The sequence below is a fragment of the Achroia grisella genome, unplaced genomic scaffold (assembly GCF_030625045.1).
Source record: "Achroia grisella isolate CSIRO2021 unplaced genomic scaffold, CSIRO_AGI_Agris_v1 utg702, whole genome shotgun sequence".
Lineage (NCBI taxonomy): Eukaryota > Metazoa > Arthropoda > Insecta > Lepidoptera > Pyralidae > Achroia > Achroia grisella.
Genome location: NW_026712999.1, coordinates 2,036,151 through 2,064,125, shown reverse-complemented (window position 1 = coordinate 2,064,125; position 27,975 = coordinate 2,036,151). Strand labels below are relative to the sequence as shown.

Here is a 27,975-nt window from a genome sequence, read left to right as displayed (position 1 = left end):
TAAGTGTAACAGAGGATGTTCGACTAATTAGTAGAATTCTCTTGTATACTCAAATTACACAATGAATACTTAAGAGGACTCGATAAAATTGTAAAACTATGGAAGTGTTGGATGAAGTTAATTGGACATTTTAGATAAAAAAATATAGTTTCATTTATTTATCATCCAAGAGAAGATGATATACAGAATATGTAGATCACTTCAAAAGTAGTATTTTGTTCGATTTCTCTGAGACCTTTGGAAAATACAGGAAACTGTGTTAGTGATAGTTTTGTCAGTAGTAGCATGTAATGGTAAACGTTGTTCTACCTGACATGAAAACAGTTCTAGTTAGTTCTTAATGGGTTTGATGGTATTAAAGCTAAATCTGATTAACTAAACTTTTATCTTAGCCAAAAGGTCGAGAAAAAAATAACAAAATAGAAATCGTACTTACTCTCACATCCATCAATAGGGTTAGTTACATATTATCTTAGACATTTTGAGCAAAATCATACCATCATATTATTTTTATTGCTTTATACATAAACAGCACTATGTCATGCTTATCCTGTATATTCTCTGGCTAAACTCATCATACAACTGAAACAGCTCATAAAGCTGTTTGGCGACTGAATTATTATGGATAAGACCAAGTTACCCATGCGGACTTTTATAAAGACTATCTCAGTGAAAATCATTAAAGAATATAAAAAATTACTACTGTTACACAAACATAGTGTGTCTATACAATTAATATTGTGGTGTAATACATTTATCGTTTCATATCATTATACCATATTCAAGTGTATAAGTAGATCCATCTGTATATGTATGTTATATTTATAATTTATTTAAATATTAGCATCAATTAAGATATGAAATATGTTGACTAAATGCACATAGATATTTATTTAATAAAGCCAGGTTCTTAAGACATAATGCACATAAAACTACGAAAATAAAACCTATACGAAGAAAATTATCTATTCTAAATAGTTATAAAAGCTACTACTAATGCAGGCAATGATTTATTTAATATTAGCATCTTGATAAATCCGGTAGGCTCTTCTCTTTGCAATAGGAGAAGGAAACTGGCCAAGCCTTGAAGCCCACTCTATCGTAGATGCGTTTAGCACATCTCACATCATCTGCTAGATCTACATTTAAAAGATCTGAAAGCAAAATGTATTTTTTAGTAATGGTAGGTTATTATAGGAGTCTATAGCTGAGCCAAGTGTAGAGGTGGCTCAGTAGTACTAGTGTTGTTGTTAATAAAAAGTATCTTATTTTAATTTGGACTTAATTAAATACATGAAAAATGGTGTTGGAAATTAATACAGACAAACATTGTGACGCGAAATTTTTATATAAATAATGGCCAAGGCAGTTGTCGTTCTTACCGAAAACTACATCCAATAGTACTTTCAAATCATCCAGGTTCCAATTGAAACGTGCACACGAAATTTCATTCAAATCGGTCCAACCGTTTATAAGGTATTAGGTGACAAACACGTGTACCAAGGAATTGGAAGTAAGTATATTTCTATTTCTAATATACAGTTACGTTAACAGTCCTCAGGTGTTCCATTGTTTATGTCAGTTGGTAATCACTTACCATCAGGTGAGATGTAGGCTCCTATGCTGTTGCTTCTATAAATGCTATAAAAAAGTTACTCTGCTGCATACAATAAATGTATTTTTAGTCACCACCATTTTCTAATCAGGTTCTTCCTTATTTGTTGGAAAAAAATATATTATAGAGTTTTATTAGTAATGTGTATTTGTTATGAATATACAAATATATACCTTATTTTTAAAGTTCCGAAAGCAGAAGAAACATTTCGAAACGAATAGGTAGGCAAATCTTGAGATTGCCGTAATTAATTGAAGTAGCAATTTACTTAGTAGTGATAAATAACTTAGGAACACAGATTAAAGTAATGAAAAGCGCAAATCTCGTATTTAGCGAGAACAGGTGGGGAACGGAGTCAGAGGTGCTAATTGTGTTAGCAGTGAGTACCTTCGCATTTCATGCTGCAGTGCCCTCCTTTCCGACCTTTTTTGCACCATTCCTTATTGTGGATCTGTAAATAAAGACGTCTTACTATTAGAAAAAGATTAATTTACTTTTACGACATTGTTTAACTAAATTAACATTATATAGTGGACACATCATTTTTTTCTATTGCCTATAAGTTGTATAAGGGAAACGTTAGTATAAATATATTTCTCTATTGAAAATTAATGTAATTTTTTTGTATTAAAAACTACACTAATGAAGTAATCGTAGCTGCAGAATTATTGGTTTGAATTGTATTGTACTCAAATATATTCGAATCATTTTAAAAACTCTTATAATATGTAATAATTACATAAAAATCATTTTATTATTGCAAAATTGTAGATTTTAAGTATGTTACAATTGAGACAAGACATTACATTGTGACAAAATCGTTACTAAATTAGTGTTCAGATGTAATTTGTTTTAAAAAATAGTATATTCAATAACAAAGATAATATAATAGAGATATAAAGAGTATATGTAAAAACTTTACAATAATTGCATCCGTGTTAAATTTGGTTGGTCGCTGGTACATATAGGTTTCTTTTATAGCGCTAGATATAGCGAATAAAATTTTAAATTTAATTGGACATATGTACTACCTAAAAATATGTACGCAAGGTACAATATTCATAACATTCGTAAGTGACAGAAATCCCCGAATGCCTACTTGATCTAGGCACAGGTTACACTGTTGGGAATATAAACTTGAAATTTTTGATAAAACATCCTTTTACGACACAGCCACTCACTAACAAGGGTATCCTGAAAATCCTGAGGGAAGAGAATAGACGGGTTAACAGGTAATTTTCTCTATAGATATGATAATTAAACCGTACCTTAATATTAACATCGTCATGATTTTATCCCCAAATTACTATTACAATAACCGTTTTATGTACAATATTATATTAATTTAAATTGCAAAGAAATTATTGATAAAATTTATTAAATTGATTTATGTGTATAATTAATTAATTTCCCCCAAAGATTATTAATCATCATCAGCTGCTATCATTTATTATCTATACTAAAGAGAGACCTTTATATAATAAAACTGAAACATTTTCAGATAATACGCCGTAAGCAGGATGAGAGAATTGTCAATAATAGGGATTAAGTGGCTTCCCTTAGGATTTTCAGGATACTTAGTCATTTTTTCATATACCTAATTGGATTGGCAAACAAGCTGGCGGCCAACGTATGTGGTAATCCTCGCCTATATACATGAACAGCACTATGAACGTCATGTTATTGTGTGAGGTCTGTGATAGCACTCATGCCTTGCCATTCAGGAGGACTACGATATTGTGCCGTGTCCTGTAAATTTACAGGAAAATGGATGAGATGGTGGACGGTAAGTTTACCAGTCAAGTTGAACTAGGAGCGGGTGAGGACGCCGACGATTTTTAACAAAGTTTACTTAGATAGCAGTGTATAGTAGACCTGATCGACGATATTGAACCTTATTGCCACGAATAAGTGAATCGTAACTGATGAATAGTATTATGGCGTCACGGCGTTGCGGAAATAAATAACCGTATTAATTAAAAACGTGTTTGCTGACAAAATACGAATACCAGGCACCCGGGAGCGGACATTGCAATTTACATTTTGCGTCCCTTGCGTAGAAGTCCGTATCGATATTTATTTCACCTTTAACTTACTTTAATATTGATACTATATAATCGTTTTAGTCTGTATGTACTAAATACTATCGTTCGCCTCTATGACTGTAACAATTAACTAATAGAGTCTCGTGCTAGCTCTTATACGCAGTTAGTCGATAACTGCTTCAGTAGAAGAGCTAGCATAGCATTATATGTTGGCTAATATCTAAATAGTATAAAAATGTTTTAACTAATGCATTGTTGCAATCAAATTTCTATATCAATAAATGATTTTGACTTAAGTACTATATATATAGGTACAAATGAAATGTCTATTAAAATGCCATCTTAATCCTTTCGAATGGCAATATATGAGTGATAGTCACATGTTGACGTGATATCTGTGGTGCTGTTAATTTTTTTTATAACATTATAATAGGGGCAGACCTGCTTGAGGTACAACTAATGTTAACTGATAATCGTCATTTACAGTCACCCGGAATAATAGGGAGTTGCAGGTAAGGTGCCGGTCTTTTAAGAAGGTTTATGTCTACAGTCGACGGCTACCACTTATCGTCAGAAGAGCCAGACTAAAATACTTTACATATTATTATTTTTATTTCGCCGAAAATTATTATTGTGGTGGAAAATCATTATATGATCAGGGCATAATCTTGAGAATGTCAAAGACGCCATTTCAGGTGATGTTGCAAAGTAGTAGATATCTTATGCATTATAAATTATATTTATGTTTGTTATCCTGGAAATTTATTTATTTCATTACTGTGCGCGTTGTTATTGTTGTGTCGTGTTGATTGTTGTAATAAATTTATTTATTCTGTTTAAATTACATATAAAATATGTTTATATTAGGATTCAAACGAGACGTACAACTAGATGCGGTTATAAACTAAAACTTCAGTAGATTAATATTGTCGCAACATTATTATTAGGTCTGTCATTTTCAGACTCGGAACTAACCACATTTATTGTGGTCAAGACCCCGAACTGTTTACTAATGATCTGTCTAGTTTTCATATCTCTCTATTCAACAATATTTATTTTTCTATTCCTCTTCCAGGGATTGAGATAAAAGTGAAATTATTCGGATATCGATTAATAATAATAATAATCCTGAATAATTCACCCAGGGCCATCCAGTTCCAAGCTAAGCAGAGGTATTCAACAACTGATACTTGTTTTGTTTACTACTTTTTTTGTAAATACATACATAATATACATAGAAAACACCCAGATCAATACACTATAATCATGCTTATTGCTTTGATTATATGCTATTGCTTGAATTTATGAATCATTCGGATAATCGAACCCCCGACCATAATTAAACCGTGCTAAACCGCCGACCACTGAGACAAATAATATCAATTTACTAACATAGCTTTTTTATATAACTTGAGTTGCAAAGGAACTAACGGCCCACCTAATGGAAAGTGGTTGAGTAGCGGTATATATATATGTACCGTATTACGCAGTATTACAGAGATAAGTAATCTATCAAATATTTTTTACTGACTTTTCCATCACCAGATGGAAAAGTCAGTCAAATTCCGATAAGAAACCAAATTAATCTTTGTGATTGCGCTATAATTGGATTCAAATATACCTAGCGAAAAGTGTGCAGTCAAGTTATATGTGCGTTCACCAAGTTTTGGACAAGTTTGTTAATAATATTATATCTCTGAATACCCAATCTAGTCTAAAAATCGTGAACATATTGGTAATATATAATATTATAGCAAATTGTAACAAGATCACATCAAAATGGGAGTACGCGGAAGCCCACAAATATCATTATCTGCTTTATCCCTCAAAAGCGTGGAAATGTAAAATAATAGCATCATATTGCGGTTAAGCGATTAATATCAGGCCGCGAAATTTAATGAGGGAGAATTTTTTGGGGTTTGATTGTGCACCGCGTCATCGGATTACAATGAAAACGTTCATATATCGAGTATTGACATATTACTTGGTGCGTTTATGTAATAAAAAGTGCTTAAACATTTTTATAAAAAAAAATAACGTGAAACAAGCTGTTAGCCTATTTTATGGTAAGCTATAACCGCCACCTATGTACATGATCCTCATTTACACACATCACGTTATTATCGTGATAGCACTCATGCGTTGCTATTCTCCTAAGACTAGAGGACTAAGATATCATGTCTCGTATTCTATAATTTCACAGTCTTCTTTGACCCTTCAACTGTAATACAGCTTACAAAGCAAGCAGTTTTTAAGCGGAATTAAATGAAAGGGAGCTCCCTCTGTAGATATTTTTTATAAATTCTTGCTTTGACATTGTAAAAAACTAAAATGTTATACCTATCATGCTGTTATTTCACTGCCTAATAGCACTCTACAACCGAAACAGCTTACAAGCAAGCTGCTTGATGACTGTTTAGCTTATACAGATCATTCATTATATTCATAATTATTTGTCTGGTGCTTATATATGTGTACAATGGGTACTAATTAAGACAGTTATTAAAAAATGTAACGTGGCGCCATTTGTAGTAAAATTGTGTTTTATTCGATACAGAGATTCACAAGCGTCCATTTATTTTTAAAAGTTGAAAACAAACGAGCCGATCCCTTTCGGAATGCGGGTCTATTTACTTTGATATATTGTCCTAATTCCGCGAATTGAGATCGACTCTGTCGAACTGAATGTGTTGACGGTTTTAAATGTAACACGATATGTAGATGACATCGTATCGACATGGAGCTGGGCGGGTGATTATTTTTTTTACCCTTCAACATTTTTGAATAATGATGGTTTTTGTTGTCAATTATTTTCATATTGTCAAGTTTGTGTTGGGAGCGGGGTTTCTTTAAAGCTAATAAAATTATGTAAAATATTCCCTCACAGAAGAAAAAATAAACAGAACGCAATAATATAAGGAAACTATCATTATATATAAATAACAGTATTAACTTCAATCGACCAGATGCCATCAACAAAGTTCAATCTAATAAAATATTCATATTAAATATGATGATGAAGTTAATGATACCTATCTCTTTGGAATTCCTGATGTCACACCTCAGTCATCATGACTAGCTTTGTCCTATGGATACACTTATCATTTATTTTAAAAGAATGACTTGCGTTTTCGTCACGATTGTATCGGATCACACCACATTAAGGGGTTTTATTCTAAGATTTCTTTAGCCTATATGTTAACATTTAACAACATATTCTGTGAAAATAATTATATTTCCTCCAGTTACTTTTACATGAAAGCTGTACACAGATATAGACAATAGACAAACAAATTGACAGTTTTCTCATGACCACCATCTTATGATTTTATTATTAGTAAAGAATAAGATAAAATTTAATTATGTAAGAGCACAAATATACTTTCATATTTAAGATTACAAAATAAAACTTTAACGAATTTAAATTGTGTTGTATTTTAACACTACTTAGGACAATTTATTCAATTTTTAATCTTATTTCAATCTCTATAATATTCACTTTATTTTAATTTATATCCATAGTGTATAAATAATTCAGGCCGTCACCTGAGTGAATCGATCACAATGAGTGTCGAATTAACGTCTTGTTCTGGAGGTGCGACAACGGATTCTGTCGGTGAAATTTAGGGCTGCTATTTACAAGGAAAAATTTTGTATGTCTATTATGTATTTATATTATTATGTTTTCATCTATACATATTAACGATTGTCAATATTTAACATAATGTACGTACACAAAATTACAAAGGTATATAAGCTTCGAATGTATTTTAATAAATGAAAATTCTCTCTTCTAATCTTTGTACCTCGTATGGAATACAAATAATCTCATACTCGTATGTGATTACTAGTATGGCTGGATGGTTGGCTGTTGGCAACCCTATTGAATTGTCGAGTCTGACGACAATCTGAATACTCGATTTGAGATTGCAATTCGATACGTCACTGAACGAAGACGGCGTTCGTTTGAGTACAATGATGGAAGGCAAAATAGTGAGTTTGAAATTAGAACGTCATTGAATTATGGGTACCTATGTGTTCAAAATAAATTAGAGTTGTATTTCGTACTACGTCTCGGCTTCGTACGGGTGTACTAATGATGAAATGAGACCAAATATTTCCTTTATTATTTCTATGTTATGAACCAAATTACAATGTAAGAAAAATTGTAAAAAAGTTAATTACTGAACGTACTGCAGACGTAAACAGATGTCTTAATGTTTATATATTTCATTGATTTATATGGATTTTTAATACAAATGAAAATTTTTCATACCGTATCAAGAGTAACAATTTTTTTTCCGTGAACTTATAGAAATGATTATAGAAGGCAAATTTGAAGAAAAGAGGAGAATGAGATGACTTCGGCTATTTTAGAGGTTTCGATGTTATGTCTCGTAGTTTCACTGTCTTATCTCACCCTTCAATAGAAACACAGCTTACAGAGCAAGCTGATTGACGGCTGAAATAGATACACAGTGGTACTCACGCAAACGACTTTTTACAACGTGTACTTTGCTGAAATCTATAACATATCACAGGTACAACATGGAAAAAGTGCAGTCAAATTGTCAACTTTATGGTTATGAACATAAAGTCATAAGAAATGTATATTAAAGTGCAAGGTATAATGCATAATTATTGCTGACTAAACTGTAGCAATGCGCTGGCACAAATTACACTATGACGTCATTAATGCCCTGTTCAACAGCTCCGCGAGCTAACATGTGGGGGTGGGATTTGCATTGTCACCAGCGGGAGCCTCGTTACTGAGTCTTCTGAGGTCGCTGTGGGATCGATTCGAGTCTATTCGCATCTATAGTTGAGTGACTACTACAGAGGTTAGGGATGTATTGATGTATTTATTAATTATCGATATCGATCAATGGGAATTTAATATAAATTTAATTTATTTAATTACTGTGTATTATTGATATAAAAGATATCTAATGTCCATACTAATGATTGAACCCTTTTTACTATATATAATATATAATGCGCGAAAATGTAAGTTTACTTTTATTTAATTTGTGAATTTATTAGATTTCATTCTTATATCTAATTTCTTCTTCTATCAATATCTGTAGCACTATCTCATCTATGAATATCATAAAACATATTTAAATATCCATTTTAAAAGTTGTAAAAACAGAGGCTGACATACGCATAACATCACTTACACAACACCAATAGGGAATAATTATGACATAAATATTCATTATATTCAATTTTTAACACTTTATCGATATCCACATTAAGTACATCACTATAAGACACGTTCGTCTCTCTGCAAATCGAAGTCCCGATTGAAATCAGCCGGCGGTCGGTAAATAACGTCTTGTGAGCTAATACTTTCCCCCTGAGATTGCTAATCTTAAGGCTGTGTCGCTCTGATGAACTCCAGGTGGTGTTTGCGGTAGGAAAATGATCTGTTGCGGGGGTGGATTAGTAGAGTGGACTTTTAGCTTAACTTTATAGGTGATTAAAAACATTTATATATTATAGTATGGCAAGTTCGCTAACTTGGCGTCCTTAGCGTGAAAGACATGTTAATCTCATTATGAATAGATGTGAATTATATTATGGTTTATATAAAGTAGATTTTTAAATACTAGATTTTATATACATCTGATTTACCTTCTCCTCACCTAGCAATCTTTATTAAAAGTCGTCTGCGTGAGGTCTCAATCCCATCTACCTATTTCAGTCACCTATAAGCCTACTTTATATGCTGTTTAGGTTGAAGCGTACAATATGAAGTAAAATTACAGGATCATTGTCATTACATCGTAGTCCTTCTAAATGCCAACGCATTAGTGTTATATCACAGTCCGCAGTGGTGTTCATGTATATAAGCGATAGTTACCACTTACCATCAGGTGGATAGTCAACTTATTTTTTAATGAATTGACATAAAAAAAGTCAAGTTGTATATAAATCGAATAAAACGTAGGAGATGCTGTTAAATACATAAGTAGGTAAAGGAATTCATTTGCCGCGTATCGAAAGTACTTAGTAATTCTATTGCGATTACATTTGCAATCTGCTGGAAAGCAAGCACGGTAATCTGAAAATTATTTAGATTGTTATTTCTTCTGGGAAATGTTCATGCTACGTTACATTGTATGACCGTTTGGTACTCAGTAGAGCTAATAAAACTAGGTACTACAAATGGCTAGAAATAAATTGTATAAAATTATTTACTCGATGTGATATTTACAAATATTGTTTTAAACTTTTTTGGGACATTTATCGTGATTTATGAACTTCTGAAATAATATTAACGTGGTAAATATCCTAATTATATAGTATTATGTTATCTGTGATAGTATGTTTAAAAGCTATGAAAAAAAAACCGGTATTAGTCTGTGTGCCTGCTTATCTATCTAAACGCACACACGAATTTTGATACTTGAATTTTGATTTTACTATAATTTTGAGATTTTTCTTCCAAAAGGTTTATATGTAGATATGATACATAAAGTTATTATATACAACTCCGTTACATACACTTTGCATCCGTGGTAAAAGCCAAAGAGCTAATCCATACGTAGGTATTATTTTATATTAGTAGTAATATTATACATTAGAAAGTGCATTTGTTTGATTATTACTCTATGTCTAAACGGCTGAATGGATTATATTGAAATTTGTTACGAAGATAATTTATATCACGATGCGTTTCCATAGATATCTTTAATCTAAAAGAGCAGACGAATTCGAGAGTAATAGCCAGAATTTTATAGGACTGAAACTGTGGTTTGATGTTATTTATTTAGTTATATAATATATCCGTCATAGCAGTCCATGTATTATCTTAAATCTAATCTTTAGAGCAAATCATATTTTTACCAAAATTTTCTATAGAGATCTTTCTCTAGGCGAGGGCATTTTAATTTTTCCCGTTTCTACTGAATTGCTTCCTCTAAAAGATTCATCACGATAACACATAATGGACCGCTCGAATGCTGTTTATTTATATATCTCGTGTTTGCTTGGTCCCATAGGAAGGAATGGGATCTTTACGTTAAAATAATCGTACTCCTTCTAAATTACACAAGCGTTCTCATCAAATATGAAATACTAGTTCCTACCCGCAATGTCATCTATAAAAATATAGATCCCCGTTTCACCTTTTACAATATTTCTTGACATGTAACGTTCGTCTTCGGAATACAATGAAAATTGAAATTAAAATTTTTTTTAAGGACTGTTCAGCCGTTTAGTTGGAAGATGTAGGTCTGCTGTTTTGTAAACTGTATATATCATATAATTTTAAAATAAAAAAAAAGTAACAAGAAACAACCAGATAGACGAATGGGCAGACTAGCATTTCTAATATTAAATATGGATAGCGTTATAAGTATTTATTTCTAATAATATTAAATGATTTTGTTTCAGGTAATCTTTAAGAGCAGACAGATATATAGATGCAGAGTTAATACAAATGGGTGATGATATTCTTGTACCTATTTATTGTTATAATTGTTAAATTACTAGTATAATTATTGGTGTATTATCGTGGGGTTAAGGCTAATAAATTACGAAAAATAATTAATTCTTGAATTCATTGTATATGGCGAAATACGTGAAGATTTTTTTAACTATACCATTTAATAGTGATGGTCTTATACTAATGTGTAAGAATGTCTTAATAATGATAATAATTTCTGTTGAAGTGTTTTTTTAATTATAATATTTATCATTATCAGTACACAAAAATTTTTAATGTCAAGTATAGAAATACAATATTACAACACATAAAAACCATTCAATTAAAAAAAAATGAAAATGTAATACTATATTATATTAAATTTAGTTCATTTCTATTTAGTTCTGTCGACTGCTTTAGAAATACTGAAAATTATTGTTTAAAAATTGCCAGATCGATGTTGCGAGGTTTCAATATGAAAAATACGATCATATTAAGATTTTTTAAAGTGTATAGAAAATAGGTTTACAGTAATATTTTAATTGTGAAGCCTTATTATCTCTTATAAGCGCGACGGTTGACTGGTATCGAAAGCCATCAGAAATGAAGTCCATCCTGTATACAATTTGGTGCGCAAAGGATATATAAACAACTAAATAACGAACCCTGATTCATTGTTATCAATGCAGTCAGTTTAGTAGATAATGCAGACCATACACAAGCACAGTTGGCTCCATCGCATCTGTCGGTGCATTGCCCCACTTCCATCTAAATTAACACGGGCAAATCTGAACGTAATATGCTTCATCCGCTGTGTAGAGTTAGCAGATACAGCGCGTGATCAGTTTGATGAAGCGATAATGGAGAACTGCGATCGACACATCCTGTGTTCATGAACTGCCTCACAGTTATAGCCCCAAGACTTTAAATAATAATACTTCTTTTTTGTTCGTTCTTCTTGTGATGAGACAGCTTTCCGAATGAGTGGTAGATTAAAAAAAAATAAGTGTGAGATTATGAGAAAAGTAAGTAAATGTAAGTTTATTTTAATAAAGAAAGTTCTATTATACTCTGAGTAAAAAAAGATATGCTAAGTTAGTGCCAAGCTATTTAATAATAATATTTATTTGTTATATGTATGTTAACAAATTAAGTACTTGAACTTCCAAAAAATATTTGTAGGATAGTTACTTACTACAGAGCCCTCTCTTTTTCTCTTTAGCTTTAGTTCTGATATCAGAGATATTCAGTGGATGACTAGTACTAAATACAATTTATTTTGTTTTGAATTTGTTGCTCTAAAATAATACCAAATATAAACATACAAAACTTCTATCTTATTCCGATGCATTTAATAATCACATTGTTTTTATTTTTTACATACGTAACGTATATTTAGACAGTGTATAAATTAGCGAATTAATAGTATTATATCACTATCATTTTCTGTGAATAGAATATTATATTTACTGTAAAGATTACTCCTGACACTATACCGCAGAAAAATACATTATTTATCTATGCATAAATATCTACTGACTTTGAGTGACGTTACCACATACGAGTAATTTGAAGAATAATATTAAACACGAAAAATCTGGATCTAACGCGTCAAATTTCGCGTGATTGTATTTCTTATTCATAACATATTTTGTTTATTAAGATAGGCACGTGTAAGAGTTATAAAACCGTTTCATTTTAATATCAATGTGAGATAAATATTATTTTCATTTCATTTTAACCCAAAACTTAACTTACAATTTCAGATTTATGAAGAAACATGTCACACAGATTATTTATTTCAAATGTTATGTTTAATAAACATACATTATTAGCTTTGCTATTATATATTCTTTCTGTATTTAAAATTATATACCATTATTGTGTAATTAATACTTTAGTGCCAATGGCCTTGGTAATTTTAATTTTAATTCTCAACACTTGTGAAAATTATAATTGTTGCACGACCTTTATTATATTTTTTTATAAATACATTTTAAATATTTAAATTTTTTTTGTTCCTTTTTTATTGTCAATTGAAATATATATATATATATATATATATATATACCTTCAGTGAGCGTAGTTTCTCTTAATACTAAAATTAAAATATAATAGTTCTTAAGAAACCTTAGTAATTAAAAATAATATTTCTACCTATTAATAGATACGTCGGTAAATTAATGTCTCTTCTTAACTCCACCTGTCGATCATCATCACTGTATAGCTAAGCACTAGGTATATTGCGTAATTTTTTTATGTACTACAAACAATCTGATGGCCCACCTAATGGTAAGATAAGGTTAGTCTATGTAATACATGGATCACATCATGTTATCATGTGATGCCCGTGATACCACTCATGCTATTCCAGACGACTAAGATGTTATATCTTTTTATAATTTTATAGACTAATTTACACGTTATATGAAATACAGCTTACAAAACAAGATGCTTGGCAGATCAAATAGATGAGACTGTGTCATTACTGAACAAATAATCACTAAATTGTGATATGAATTTTTTTTCCGACTATACTCAGCAGTATGTGGTAGATTTTCTGATTGTAATATCTATTTTATTACACTAACGTGGTCGAAGCTCGAGTCCAATAATACATTATTTGTACTATTCCATTGTTTTGAAGCTACGTATATGGCTACTGAATAATTCCAGGTGGATTCGTATTCATTCTGTCTATAATGTTGCATTATGTATGGTCGAGCATCAGTGGAAGATGATAAGACGAGAATGAAATCAGCTCAGTTAGCCTTTTGTAGTTAGTAGAAATAAACCTAATAGATTTTCAATCACTATTTACCCATTACCAGGTAAATAATGGCTAACATAATTTGAATTTGGAAGTAAAAATCTTTTTAAAATTAAAAGTAGTCAAATGAACTCCTTAAATTTTAGCATTTCATTTATTAAAACATGCATATTGCATAGGTACATAAATGTTACATACGTTAATTAATATAAGTACATAAATATTATATATTCATTAATAATAATATGTATATGGCTACTGAATAATTCCAGGAGGATTCGTATTCATTCTGTTTATAATGTTGCATTATGTATGGTCGAGCATCAGTAGAAGATAAGACGAGAATGACCTCAGCTCAGTTAGCCCTTTGTAGTTAGTAGAAATAAACCTAATAGATTTTCAATCACTATTTACCTATTACCAGGTAAATAATGGCTAACATAATTTGAATTTGGAAGTAAAAATCTTTTTAAAATTAAAAGTAGTCAAATGAACTCCTTAAATTTTAGCTTTTCATTTATTACACGCATATTGCTTAGGTACATAAATGTTACATAGGTTAATTAGTATAAGTACATAAATATTATACATTCATTAATAATAATCTTTATCGGACAATAGTGTGTACATATATCATACAAACCTGACAATAAAATTGTGTTCAAAATAGCATAGTGGATACATTACACGTTTAAATGACGTAGCCTCCGGCCAAACGCGGTCCATGGCAGATTTACCTAGATGAATGACGACAAATGATATCATTCTAATTCAGCAAGTTTATCATTAGTTAGAGTGCGTGCGTCCCAACTGAGTGATTAGTTTGAATCATGCAAATATTTCACGGGAACTAATTGAAATGCAAAATTAATTCGTTACACATATCTGTGTGAAAATTCACAGAGCGCGTAAATTCAATGTAAATGCATTTACGTAATAATTCTGTTACAATCCCGCGAGGACATTTATTTCACGCTGTTTCGTGTATATATTTTATATGCCATATGAAAAAGTCTACAATAATTACTCCCGTTAGAAGTTAGGGCGCGTGCTAGTGTGTAATATTTTAAAGGCTTTGTTAACATCAAATGGTATCAGGTTAAAGTGTCGTCTTCCAATTGAGGCGTAATTAAGTCTCAGGGGTGCTCCGAACATTCTAGAATATCATAATTGTAGGGAAAATTATAATGTAGTTCTGTTTCAGTGAGCGTAGTAATATTTCATACTTGCACCCGTAAATTTGTCTGTTTCTTTGACATTATACATATAGTTTATATAATTCCTTGGGATATAATCTAATCTCTCCCTCGTTGTCTAAATTCATTGAAATCCGTTCAACAATTTAATCGCTAAGTGGTAATAAACCAAAAGATACATTATAGAATTTGTAATATTAATATGGTTAATAAAAATTAAAGAACCTAATGTCAATATTTTCCAGTGATATTAGTAGAGAAGTTATTGACTCATATGATCAGAAATATTCTGCATTGTCTTTTAGAGTAGTATCTATAACCAATGTTAATAGGTTAGATATGTTGACTATGAATAAAAAAAGACTTATATGTAAGGATACAAACCTTTAGCACACAATAGTCTCTATCTACTCTTTGTGAAAGCTGGCTTAAAGATTTAATTATGTGGAATTGCAAAAAATCGGCTCTCCAGATGGCATTTGACAGCTATTGCTTATATGAACGGATGTGATATACGGATGGTAAGATACGCATATCACGTATATAGACATTGTACAAAATCCTCCTTGATAAAAATAATCACAACACTAAATATGAAATACGTTATAAAGAGTAGATTATATTAAAACATTTTTATCAAATTTGTTTTCTATATATCTCAAAAAAGTAAAGTAAAATAAAATCTTCTAAAATTAAGTGACTTTTCTAGTCGCCTGTTCATTCTCTGTTGGTAAATAAATAATAAAATTAGGCGGGTAAGTTCTAATGTTGGATTAATTCTCATTACCGTAGTAATATAATTGTCATTAGGCGGTTAAGTGAATTATTCATACACAGCGACTTGTGACGTATTATACTATTATATATTGTGTTATATTTATTTTATATTAAATACTAGCCGTACCCGCGACTTAGTCCGCGTCGAATTTAACTTTATTTTTCTATAATAAAAGTAGTTTAAGTTACTCCTTAGTACATAAGCTACCTGCCAAAAAAAGTCCGGTTAAAATCGCAACAACCATTTCAGAGATTAGCCGGAACAAACATACATACAGATAGACAAACATTATAAAAAATGTTATTTTGGTGTATGTACCGTAATTATGTTCATATGCAGGTAGTAAAAATCGGTTATTTCGATATTACAAACAGACACTCCAATTTTATTTATATGTATAGATAGCATCATATTTAATAGAGAACAATGTAATGTGTTATGTAATTATGTATTTTGTATGTAATGTATGTATTAAGGTTTTGTGCGGCTTGTTAGTTATCAATAAAAATTAAAAAAAACATAGGTACCTGAAAAAGTCCGTAACTGGTATACGAGTTATTGTGGTTGGTGAGTTTTTCTGTTGTCCTGCCGCTCGAATGCTCAATAAGGCACACCCCTGGAATATAATTATTGACTATAGTAATTATATAACTAGAAAACTAAAACATATATATTTATATTCAACATGTAAATATATATTTAATAGTTTTAACAGTTTTTTCACTGACTGCATACACTCGAACAATAACCAATACGTATATAACATTGTATCCGTGGACAATTCACAGAGCGCCATCTAGCCCCAAGCTAGGCAGACCATGTTATGGATATTAGACAAGTAATACAAATACATAAATACTATTTTTTTGTAAATACATACAAAACATACATAGAAAACACATATCGATACAAACAATCATACGCATGTTGGTGCCGTGTGAGGAATCGAACCCGCGAGCATCGGAAGTAAAGTGGTGTGCTAAATCGCTAGACCACCTACGTCGCCAATAATTATCGGGGTCTGATAAATAATATTATCAGCTGTAAGTGAAAACTGGCTTTATTGTTCATCAAGCCAACCCCATATTTTATTATTCTTATACACAAGTAGCCACAGGTTATTTATATTTGCCCACATTATATAAATGAAATATTTACACATATTCAAGCCACATTTGATTGAGATATCTCAACTTTGAAATAGGAATATCGTTAGCATATCAAGCTAATTGGCTGTAAAATAAATGATTGATATACTTAGGTAGAAATGGCTTTTTAGATAGTTGGTGTTAAAGCAGTAGAAAATCTTATATTCTAATAAGGGGACGATGAAACGGTGAGAAAAATAAGGAATTGATGTAAAATTCTTTGTTTTGCTAATCATTTTAAAATTCGATTCATTCATCTGGTCACGAAATACACAATTTTGCAAATAATTATTTTATTTTTGGGAACACAAAGATATTTAACTACTTTTTTATTTTATGGGTATTTATAAAATAACATTCTATGCCAAGGACTAAATATAAATACAGAAATAATATTCCAAATTTAAATTGATTGTATCTGATACGAAATTAATTTAGTTACTGGAATAAGGGAATAATAATAATAATAATGAAATAGGTTGTGGATTAAACATTATTATTTTCTTAAAATAAAAGTCACGTACAATCTGTACCGTTTTTGAGGTAACGCGTTAAAACATGCTAAAATCATGAGCAAAAAATACGTAACCATATTTTAATTTTGTTATTTACTGTTTGTCAAAATGCAAATCCACCGGAATCTGTTGAAACGCGCGGTTGTTTTAAAAAGTAGCTGTATAACTGGCCAGTTGTTTTACGAAATTAAATTCGTCCATTTGAAATTCTTAATTCAAATAATAACATTAAGGAGCCGCGGAAACCGACGAAAAGCAAATGAATTGCTTGCCGCGACCTTAATAAGCATTCACGTCAGGGTTGCCAACTGTTTGAGAATCCTTGTACAGGTACGAGATTCTTAATCTTCTGTACGAGGTGACATCACTATCTTCGTACACATACTTCGTACTTTCGACCTTTGGAAAAATATGATTATAAACTTTCACTAGCTGGATGAATCTAAGATCACTTACGTTATCCCAAATTAAGTAAAAATGTATGGTTACAATGTATCTACATAGAAAATATAAATATATTTTTTTATCAAGTTGTAGGTTTCGTGTATCTAATATAGATATTTGTCTTTATAATTAAGAACCTAAACTGTAATAATATGGAATAACTACTACTACATATATTTATTCTATGACACAGGAGGTGGGAGAACTACTGTCCAAGGTTTATTTAAGATCCTTTATACAAGGAAACAAGTATAAAGGTTGGCAACCCTGAATTCACGGTGAACTTCACTGGGAGAATCTCCTATTTGCATAAAAAGGGACATCGCTCAGATGACAAAACATTTTCAGATCCCCTTTCATTTAAGTTTAAAATTGTTAGAGCCGCTTCTAATTGACACTGTATAAGGCGAGGTCGTGTTTTAATCTGAATTAATTCAAATTAATACAACTTCGACTAAATCGTAACTTTTTACCTTTCACTAATCGTTTATGAAATTTTATACATTCTTTTTTGCACTTTGAATACATTATTTAAGTTAGTTATATAATATTAATGAGGGCTTATCTCTAAAAGAGATCTCTTCCAGTCAACCGAATATAGTGTGGCACTGGAAGTGTCGAGTAGATAAAAATTGTGCATATAACCATTTTAAATGTTACAAAGAAACAACAAATAATTAAAAAACAATTTAGATGTAATGTCTAAAGTGGCATTATATTTTAAAATGACTCAATTATTCTCTTCTTCACAAAAACGTCAAACGTCTAATAAAGTTTTCATATTATTATTGAATTTTCTATAATTTTCTGTCTTTTCTTTCGTGTTATATTCTACAATTAAATGAAACTGTTAAAACATTATAATGAATAATATGGATTTGTAAATTAGAGGTTTTAGTTTTTATGAATGGTTGTAGTATATACAACTAATTAGAATCTTATTACTTTCAAGAAACAACTTCAGATTATAAAATTCTTTATACTTTAACCATTCACTTTTTTTTTTAATAATATTACGTTATTCATCTTCAATGTTTCAGAAATATAGTTTATTACCATTATTTTAATACACATATTTTCACAGTTCTTTGAAAGATACCAATCTGAAATATAATTGGACATTAAACCCGCAAACTGCATGTTCTTATTTCCTATTAACTTCAGGAACAATATGAAATAAAAAATAATAAAAAGTAATGCATATTATGTATAGTATATATATTGGACTGCGTACATTGACAGACATGGTTAATGCAGGCCTTTGATAGTCGCAATAGATAACTGTATCACAGTATACAGGGGAGGAATATCGCAAGTGTATCTCCGAGACATGAGGTAGGCGTGTCTGTGTCAGTCGCCTTGTTGCGTTTGATGTACATTGTGCCATCTTATGAGGATGTACAGTCAGGACAGCAAATGAAGTATCGTATTATATATAGTATATATATACATATATGTTGTTACCACGATACTACATTTACATATATATACTAGCTTAACAAATTTGAACATGTGTTTCTATTTTTGTATGTACATAGCATAAACTTTGCATCATACAAAAAAGAGAAAAATTACACCGAAACATTTATAAATACATTTATATAACTACAATAAGGCGGCTTTATAACTAATATCCAAAATTATTTGAGCTGGTATAAAGAGCTAACAAGTTTAAAGGTTGGCAACCCTGAATTCAATCAAAACAATGAAACTAAATTTATATATGTTCTATATGACTTTATCTTTAATACTATAAGAATGCTCTAGTAGTACCTAGTAATTAATACCTAACTTGTATGTGTAGGTATAATGTAATTATTAATGTATTTATTATTATGAGTTTATAATAATGTAATTGTTTGGCTGTAAGGGAATTTGCAGGGCCGTAAACTACTTAATAAAAAAAATATTATTTCAAATACCACGGAAATTAAATTGAGTGTAGTATTGGTATATATGTAGTAAATTAATAAAATATTATTTACATAATAATAAGAAATATCTATGTGAAATTGAAGATTACTTTTCTACCTTAATGTACAGATTTCAGATATTAAATTGATAAGCAGTATATTGATTAAAGTAGCGTGACGTTTTGAATTTGTGCAGTGTAGTTGTGCCTAAAGGCCTGTCATCAATACAATTTAGAACCCTATTCAAATCTCAATTCGATCCACGCCGCTCTATTCTAGAAACCCCAACGGATCGACATTTAAATATGTCGACGTCAGCAATTAAATATACTTCATTATGTTATGGTCATTAATCGATAATGAATTGGTATTGTACGTTACAAATGAATGTTAGAAAACTAATTAAGATTGAAACTTTATTTAAAAGCTCATGAATGAGTATAAGTATAAACTGCGTGACATGACACATTACACAATCTATATTAAAAATAGTGGATTTGCTTGTTGCTTATTCGGTATTGGATTTACTAATAACTGACAGTCCGCTCGCTTTGAATGTGTACATGCTTGCTCTTGAATCACTCTATCTAATGGTGGAAATTGCATTAAAATCCATTGCGTAGTTTAATAGCACATTGCAATATAAGTGCGTTATGATGGTTATGACACACATGATTTTAAATAAACCATAAAACTGTGATGTACACTGTTGCCTTTCTGCCGTTTTACTTTTTTAAATAAGCACGCTGCCTACTAGCTGGAGCCGCACGGCATTCAGTTCGTAACTTAATAAAACAAATAACAAATAGTTATGGAATATAACTTCACTATTGTGTTTATAAATGCTCCCGTATTTTATGAACTGCTTTATATATCTTAAAGCGGTGAAATTATATCCACTTTATGAGAAAGTATCTTAAAAAAATCTAAGCATACTGAGACCGGAAGCGACTATTACAATTAGTTGCTTTCAGTTAGGTATAACGGTTTATAGTATTTAAAAATAAATAATTTGTTCAATTCTAATTAACAATATGGATTACATGGACTATGATGATATTGATTGGAAAATAACTTTCAAACGTATAGATTACCGTTTGCTGTAAAACTACGTCCTCTTGAAATCGGTTGAAAAGAGAACCTAAGCGACATATATATACAGAACCATTACATGGCTGTATGTTAATTAATATAGCACTTGAGAGTGCTTATAATGTCTATATTATTCAAGCTACGAAAACCCGCAGGGAAATGAAATCTTCTTGCTTCACTGACTACGCCGATGCAACGTTAATGTATTAGTTACTAGTTGATTCCCGCGACATTGTTTCCATAGGTTTAGTAATTTGAGTAGTTAATGATTTTTATATTTAAGATTTGTTTTATTAATGTTAAATTATAAGTATAAAATACTTAACCGATTAAAAAAGTGACTTTACTTATATAATAGTGCATTACATTATTAGCGAGTAATGTATTTTATTAAAAACTAGCTGTACTTGCGACTTCGTGCGCGTGGATTTTTTTCTAAAATAAAAGTAGCCTAAATTACTTCTTATTACATCAACTGACTTGGTAGTCAGTCAAAAAAGTCCCGTCAAAATCGGTCCAGCCATTTCAGAGATTAGCCGGAAGAAACCGACAGATAGACAGACAGACAAAAATTGTAAAAAATGTTATTTTGGTGTATGTGCCGTATATTCATATGCAAGTAGCAAAAAACGATTATTTCAATATTACACACAGACACTCCAATTTTATTTATATGTATAGAAAAAGAAATTTACGTCTGAAATTAGTTTGAATCAAATTCTAACATAGAACCTACGTATTACGTATACATACATACATACATATTTTTATTATTCATCATTTTATTGCCATGATTGACTATGTACAGTCGTCTATGTGGATGCCCTTGTCTCACGTATTTCAGTCACCAAGCTGCTTGCTTTATAAGCTGTGTGTCGGAATGATGAGATATGGTAGTAAAATTACAGGGTACGAAAAAATTATTTCTTCTTTTCCTGATTTTAACATTGAGGTTAACATTACACATCAGATGAAGACGAGATATCCGTTGTTCCTGTAGGAGGTCTGGAGGCGTGATTACTCTCTTTTCTGGAATGGTAACACATGAAGTAAATATATGTATACCATGCATATAACGAGGATGTAATATCCGTCGTTCCTGTACTGACTTACCACTAGATGGAACTGTCAGCTTGTTTGTTTGCTATTTTAACTATATAAAAAAATAGTAGTATAATTTACTTACAGTTAGGTATTAGACTTCTGGGGAAATTGTACCGAAGGAGTTCCCTGGAGAGTTGGCAACGAGTAAAGGTGCGTGCATGAGCATTGCAGCTGTATACTAGAGCCACAGTTAGGAGTAGAACCAGTTCTGATGGTGGATGCATTCTATAAATGAGAAATTTTCAGTAAATAATATTATAAACTCATAAAGCAATTGCAAACACGACAGACATTGTCCTACCCGGAAAAGCAAAGCGATCGAGTACAATTGTGTTTTTAAACTATCCAGAAACCTATTAAAATATGTATGTCTAGGTAGACTAAATTCGAAATCGACCTTTTGCATCAAAAAACCAAGCTTTACAATTAACTTTATACAGAAATAAAGACATACAAAATTAGTATTGAATATATGAATTACCCTGTATAACAAATAAATATACTTTTTATCTATGTGCTTATATCAGTTATCTAGTACATATTATGTTATCTGTGCTAGTACCAATAATACAAGCTCTGCTTAACTTGGGACTAGATGGCGCTGTATAAATTGTGTATGGTATTATTAAATATGCCTCATAATGAAACGCACGATATACATTGAACCGGATTTTTATGAATTGTTATTACTCGTTTATGTATGGAGAATATTCTTGTGTAACTTATTCCTCGCCGTATTGTTTACGGAAATGCAATATTCTGTATTAGAATGAAAATCTTCATACTTTTGTTATTATTTATGACGATAGTGTAACCATCATTATGTAAAATATATTCAATTCATATACCTATATTAAATATACATATGACACGTTACCTTTCGTGTGAGACTAGGCGACTAGTTGGTAGACTCCAGATATATAAATTTTACTGGACGAATTAAAATAAAAAGTCATCGTCATAGATTTTTATACCACAATAGTGACAAACAAGCAGACTGCCCATGTGATAGTAAATAGTTACCGTCGCTTGAAACAGGAGTATCACGTACGTTGCTGGCACTTCAGAAATTATGTTAAGTACTTAAATTCTTATAAAAAATACATTAAATTAATCTGACACAATCGAGCTAGATTATTTTTGTCGAGGCAATAGGCCCGGTATTTAATCGTAGTGGACAAGAAATATATTGAAGAAATGTATTGAATTGTATATTAAATGTCAAATTGAGGTAGATGTAATGAGTGATTGTATATACCTAAATTTTAAAGAATGTCAAATTATAATAACATATATCTTATACAAGTATAGGTGACGACTTTCGTGAATGACCTTGAGTGACCTTCGTGATGGTCATGACCTATACATGTATAATATTAATGAGACTATCCTTAGCACAGGCCAATATTTATCTACCCTAGCTGCTATGCATGCAACTGAAGTGTGCTCAAGAAAATTCATTTCACTTCAAAGAATCCGGCCGTCTAACCGGTATTCATTTATTCTCATCTTCCATTCCTTTTGATAAGTTTCACTTGGAATTATGAGCATTCTATTTTTGAATTTAAAAAAGAACATACACTAATTATTACTGGCACTTAAGTGAACAATATGATAATATGTTTTCTTTAGACTTAGTTCTGCCGCTTATGCGGTAAGAAGAATTAGACAATTAACAGACGTGGCAACGGCTAAACTTGTGTACTTTAGCTATTTCCATAGCATTATGTCGTATGGTATTTTGTTATGGGGCAAAGCAGCTGATATAAATACAATATTTATTTTACAAAAGAGGGCCATTCGCTCCATTTATAGCATGGGTTCCAGGGAGTCTTTGCGAGAGTGCTTTAAGGAATCAAATATCCTCACCGTTGCTTCTCAATATATTTATGAAAACATCATGTATGCCAGGAAGAATATAGACAGTTTCAAAAGAGTTAGTGATTGCACTAATAAAAGCTTACGTAACAATAACAAACTGATTTTACCTAAATGTCGTTTGGCTAAAGTTAGTAATTCGTTTTATGGCAATTGCGTAAGGTTTTACAATAAAATACCAGAGTCTGTTATAAATCTGCCAGAAAAAAGATTTAAATGTCGAATAAAACACTTCCTTTGCAAAAAAGCTTACTATAAAATTGAAGAATTCGTTAACGATAATAATGTTTTTGTAGAAAAATTTTAAATACATAGCACTGACAATATTATCTGATTACACTAATAATGAGTGCGTAGCGATTTCTATGTTGATTGTCGCATGCCTCTTACTTGTTACACTGTAATTATTTATATAAAAAAAACATCTATCAAAAAGAGCAACACACAAGTTTCTTGCTCATTCTTCTTGTGATGAATCTGCATTCCGAATGAGTGGTAGAATCAAAATATGACTATTCAAAAGTGCTTGTAATGAGTTTATTTGAATAAAGATTATTTCTATTTCTATTTAGACACTGAAAGGCAAGGAGTAAATAAACGATTCTCTGTGTCTCTGAAGAAGTGTGCACGTTACATTATCATTATTATCGTTGTATCGTAGTGCCCTTATGCTATTATTCGGCAGTATGTCATCAATATTTCATTAATGAATTATATACTAAACATATATTATTATTTAGTAGATTATAGAGCGCAATATAAATACTAACTAGTTGTTATCCATGATATTTCACCTTTTGTACACCCTATCACCTTTTAGATTTTTTATGTCTGTTTTAGAGGTATAATTTTCATGTTAAATGTTATTAAGATCCGTTCAGCAGTTTAGTTATGAAAAGATAATCAAACAGATTATTGTAGTACGTGAAAGCTCATATGAGTCTTGAAAAATTAATATAGAAACATGTAATTCCAGAATATTCTACAATGTTTAGGTAACTGTATTTAGAGTATGCGGAAACGATGTATAAGTTTAACAATATATTGTTTGAAAGTCCTTGCTTATTGTTTGTTATAACGGATAAAATGTAATTTAAGTTGTAAAACAATTTCAGTACTAGGTAGCTAATTAAATGTTTAATGCCCGTTGCTAAGTACAGTCTTCCGGTCAATTAAGTACTTTGCATTTTGAAAATTTTAGATGCTATATTTATAATATATCAAGCATCCAAACTAATGTTATAAATCTTGAAGTTTATCTGATTTATACCGTTTCACAACTAAACTGTTGAACGAATCTTAATGATATTTGAGGTAACGATAGATTGTATTATGAAAATGAACATTGGCTATCTATTAGTTTTTTTTTTAAATCTATTAGTTAGTAGTAAGTCGAGTGATAATTGGTATTGTATATAATAATTATTTATTAGTAATTTTGGTATTATCTTGTAACTAAATTGTAATAATAACAAAACTATATGTGTATATACAATACATAAATTTATTAATATAGATCTTGGGGGTTAGACCATGACCACTGATGATTATGGAATGGTGCAATTGCGTGCGCTAAAGGTTTACGCCGATGGGGTCCAGTGGAAGATGATAAGTTGAACATGAGGTCAGATCAGTTAGTCCATTCTGATTCACCAGAAACAAATCAATAGTTACCAGGCGAACCCATAGTACATTGCTAGCAATGGGGCATCAGTCCACATGACTAACAATACCATTTCCCCATAATTCGAATCTAGTTGCGTAAACGTAGTTGTGAGTCTATCTATATGTGGCTACTCAATCTGGTATTCAAATATGCATGTAGGTTTATCTTCCAATAATTTAGAGAGTAATAGAGGTATAGATTGTGTAGTGGCTCTAACCTACACTATACATATATCCATGTAGACCGACCCAACACAAATGCTAACGTTGCGGATTATAAGCGCAGTCAGAGCTTCGCCGCCACTAATTAATATGAGTTAAGCATTATACATCGTTCACATCGTTGTACGGCACGATGTAATTGCCTTATGATAGCATCATAGCTGTTCCTAGATTTTCCTGCGACATACTTTGCTTTTTCAAAGAAAATAAATAGCTTGTGTCAGTCCTCGTGATAGTACGATTTACTTTTACGACTCATTTAATTATAATCTTTGATCGCTTTAAGCGATAAGGCCTTTTGTTAGCATATATTTCTTTCTTTCTTTTTTGTAATTATTTGTTCTTTTTTTTATGCACAACAAATAGTTTTTATTATTAATATTAATCTTTTCAGCAACTGAGTCATAAAAGATAACAGATAAACATATCGACAACCGTAAGGTCATGTTTATAGTATTATTATGGAATTATTTAAATGTAATATCATCGGTTAATGTACTAACACTGATCTAATACTAAAATTTGTACGAAACATTGTACTCTGTACCATTCTAGTAATGTCTGTCCACCACTCTGGTGAACATGGAGGCAAGGGTCTCAGTATTCTTAATTCGAATTACTTACATTTCCTTTTTTATTTCACTACGAAGTGCAAAAAGTACCCAGTGTTATATGCTGGTTGTTTTGTAATAGATTGAATTTGATTTCGTCTCATCTCTACTTTTTTTTTTCAGTTTAATTTCGCATCTATTGAAGTGAAGTCAAAAACCCGAGTGCGAAATTGAAATAATTATAATATACATTATGTTATATATGTTAAACGGCTCTCCAGGTAATTTATATTATTTAAGACTTTTCATTTTGAGCGGGAAAAACTAGAACGCTTCTTGCATTCACTATTTCTTGTGCAGTCATACATGTCCACAAGATCTGTTTTTTTGCATTACTAACATTTATATAATGGATAAAAATACAAACTAAGTAATATATTTATTACTTAGTTCTCAATAAAAATATAAAATAGATAATTAATTATAAGTATTTAATAATTAAATTACGTTTTTAAAGATACATAAATCCGTTAATTATATGGTAATTATATATATACAGACTGTTTTTTAATGTATTTTGAAGATATAGTTGCGACAATTATAATATACGATAAACTTTCCTGTTATATTAGGCACACGTACACACAACAAGCGGATAAAATACGTATATTCGACTACCAACTTATAGTTAATAAAGTCAGGTGCTATTTTACAAAACTTCAGAACAAATGTGTGACGTGCAGAAGGAAGTCTGAACGTTAGAAACACGGAGTTACTTAGACGTATCTACCAATAAATATGACAACTAAAACTAGTTCATTAAATTAAATATTAAGTTATATACATATTTCATATCGCTTTTTTTACTATTATAATTTACACTTTTACTCTTTATGTTGAAGTCATCTTAGGGACATACGCTTGATTCTACTACCAAATCACTGGATGGTGATTCGGTCGGTATACAAATCTTAAATGTATATTGTATAGCTTTATTTATTCAACTAAAAGCCTCCTTATTTCAACGGTTACTTTTGTTAATAAAATCTTAATTTTAGATTATAATATTTTTGACAATAACTAAACAATATAGTACTTTGGCTTATATTTTAAGACATATTTCCGTCGTACTGGGGACTACAAAAACAATATGTATATATATATATATATATATATATTAGTATATTTTAGTCTTTACTAATGTTATAAAAGCGGAAGCTTGTTAGTGTGGATTGACTTTTTACTCTTTCACGTGAAACTACTGATTAGATTTTAATGAAACTTTACAATAATATAGCACAATAATATTTATCATGGATAAAACTGCGGGTACAGCTAGTATGGTATATATATCACGTACATACAGCGTTAAATAAATCTTAAAAGAGAAAAAGAGTCTTAGAAGTTTCGACACTTTTCTAACTCATTCTAGAATTAAATAAATAAAAAAATATATTAATGTTTTAATTTCTATAAAAATTGATATGAATAATAGTTGTTTTATTCTATTATTATTATAAAAAATAATGGTTTTATTACCTTTGGTATGGTATTTCCTACGGTGAGTTTGTTGCAACCACAACCTACGCCCCGAATGCGAGAACTGC

General features: G+C 30.7%; 2 protein-coding genes across 2 annotated transcripts in view; one reads left to right on the top strand and one right to left on the bottom strand.

Annotated features, from left to right (window-relative positions):
- LOC131850181 (slit homolog 3 protein) overlaps positions 1-27,975 on the top strand; it is a 103,802-nt gene that overhangs the window by 34,458 nt on the left and 41,369 nt on the right. The gene's annotated exons all lie outside the window — the stretch shown is intronic.
- Positions 922-27,975, bottom strand: LOC131850180 (lysozyme-like). The gene is made up of 5 exons (XM_059200352.1): positions 27,908-27,975; positions 22,135-22,277; positions 16,364-16,452; positions 2,003-2,066; positions 922-1,154 (listed from the first exon to the last, which is right to left on the bottom strand). The coding sequence occupies exons 2-5, from the start codon at positions 22,274-22,276 to the stop codon at positions 1,021-1,023; spliced, it is 429 nt and encodes a 142-aa protein (XP_059056335.1). The 5' UTR covers position 22,277; positions 27,908-27,975; the 3' UTR covers positions 922-1,020.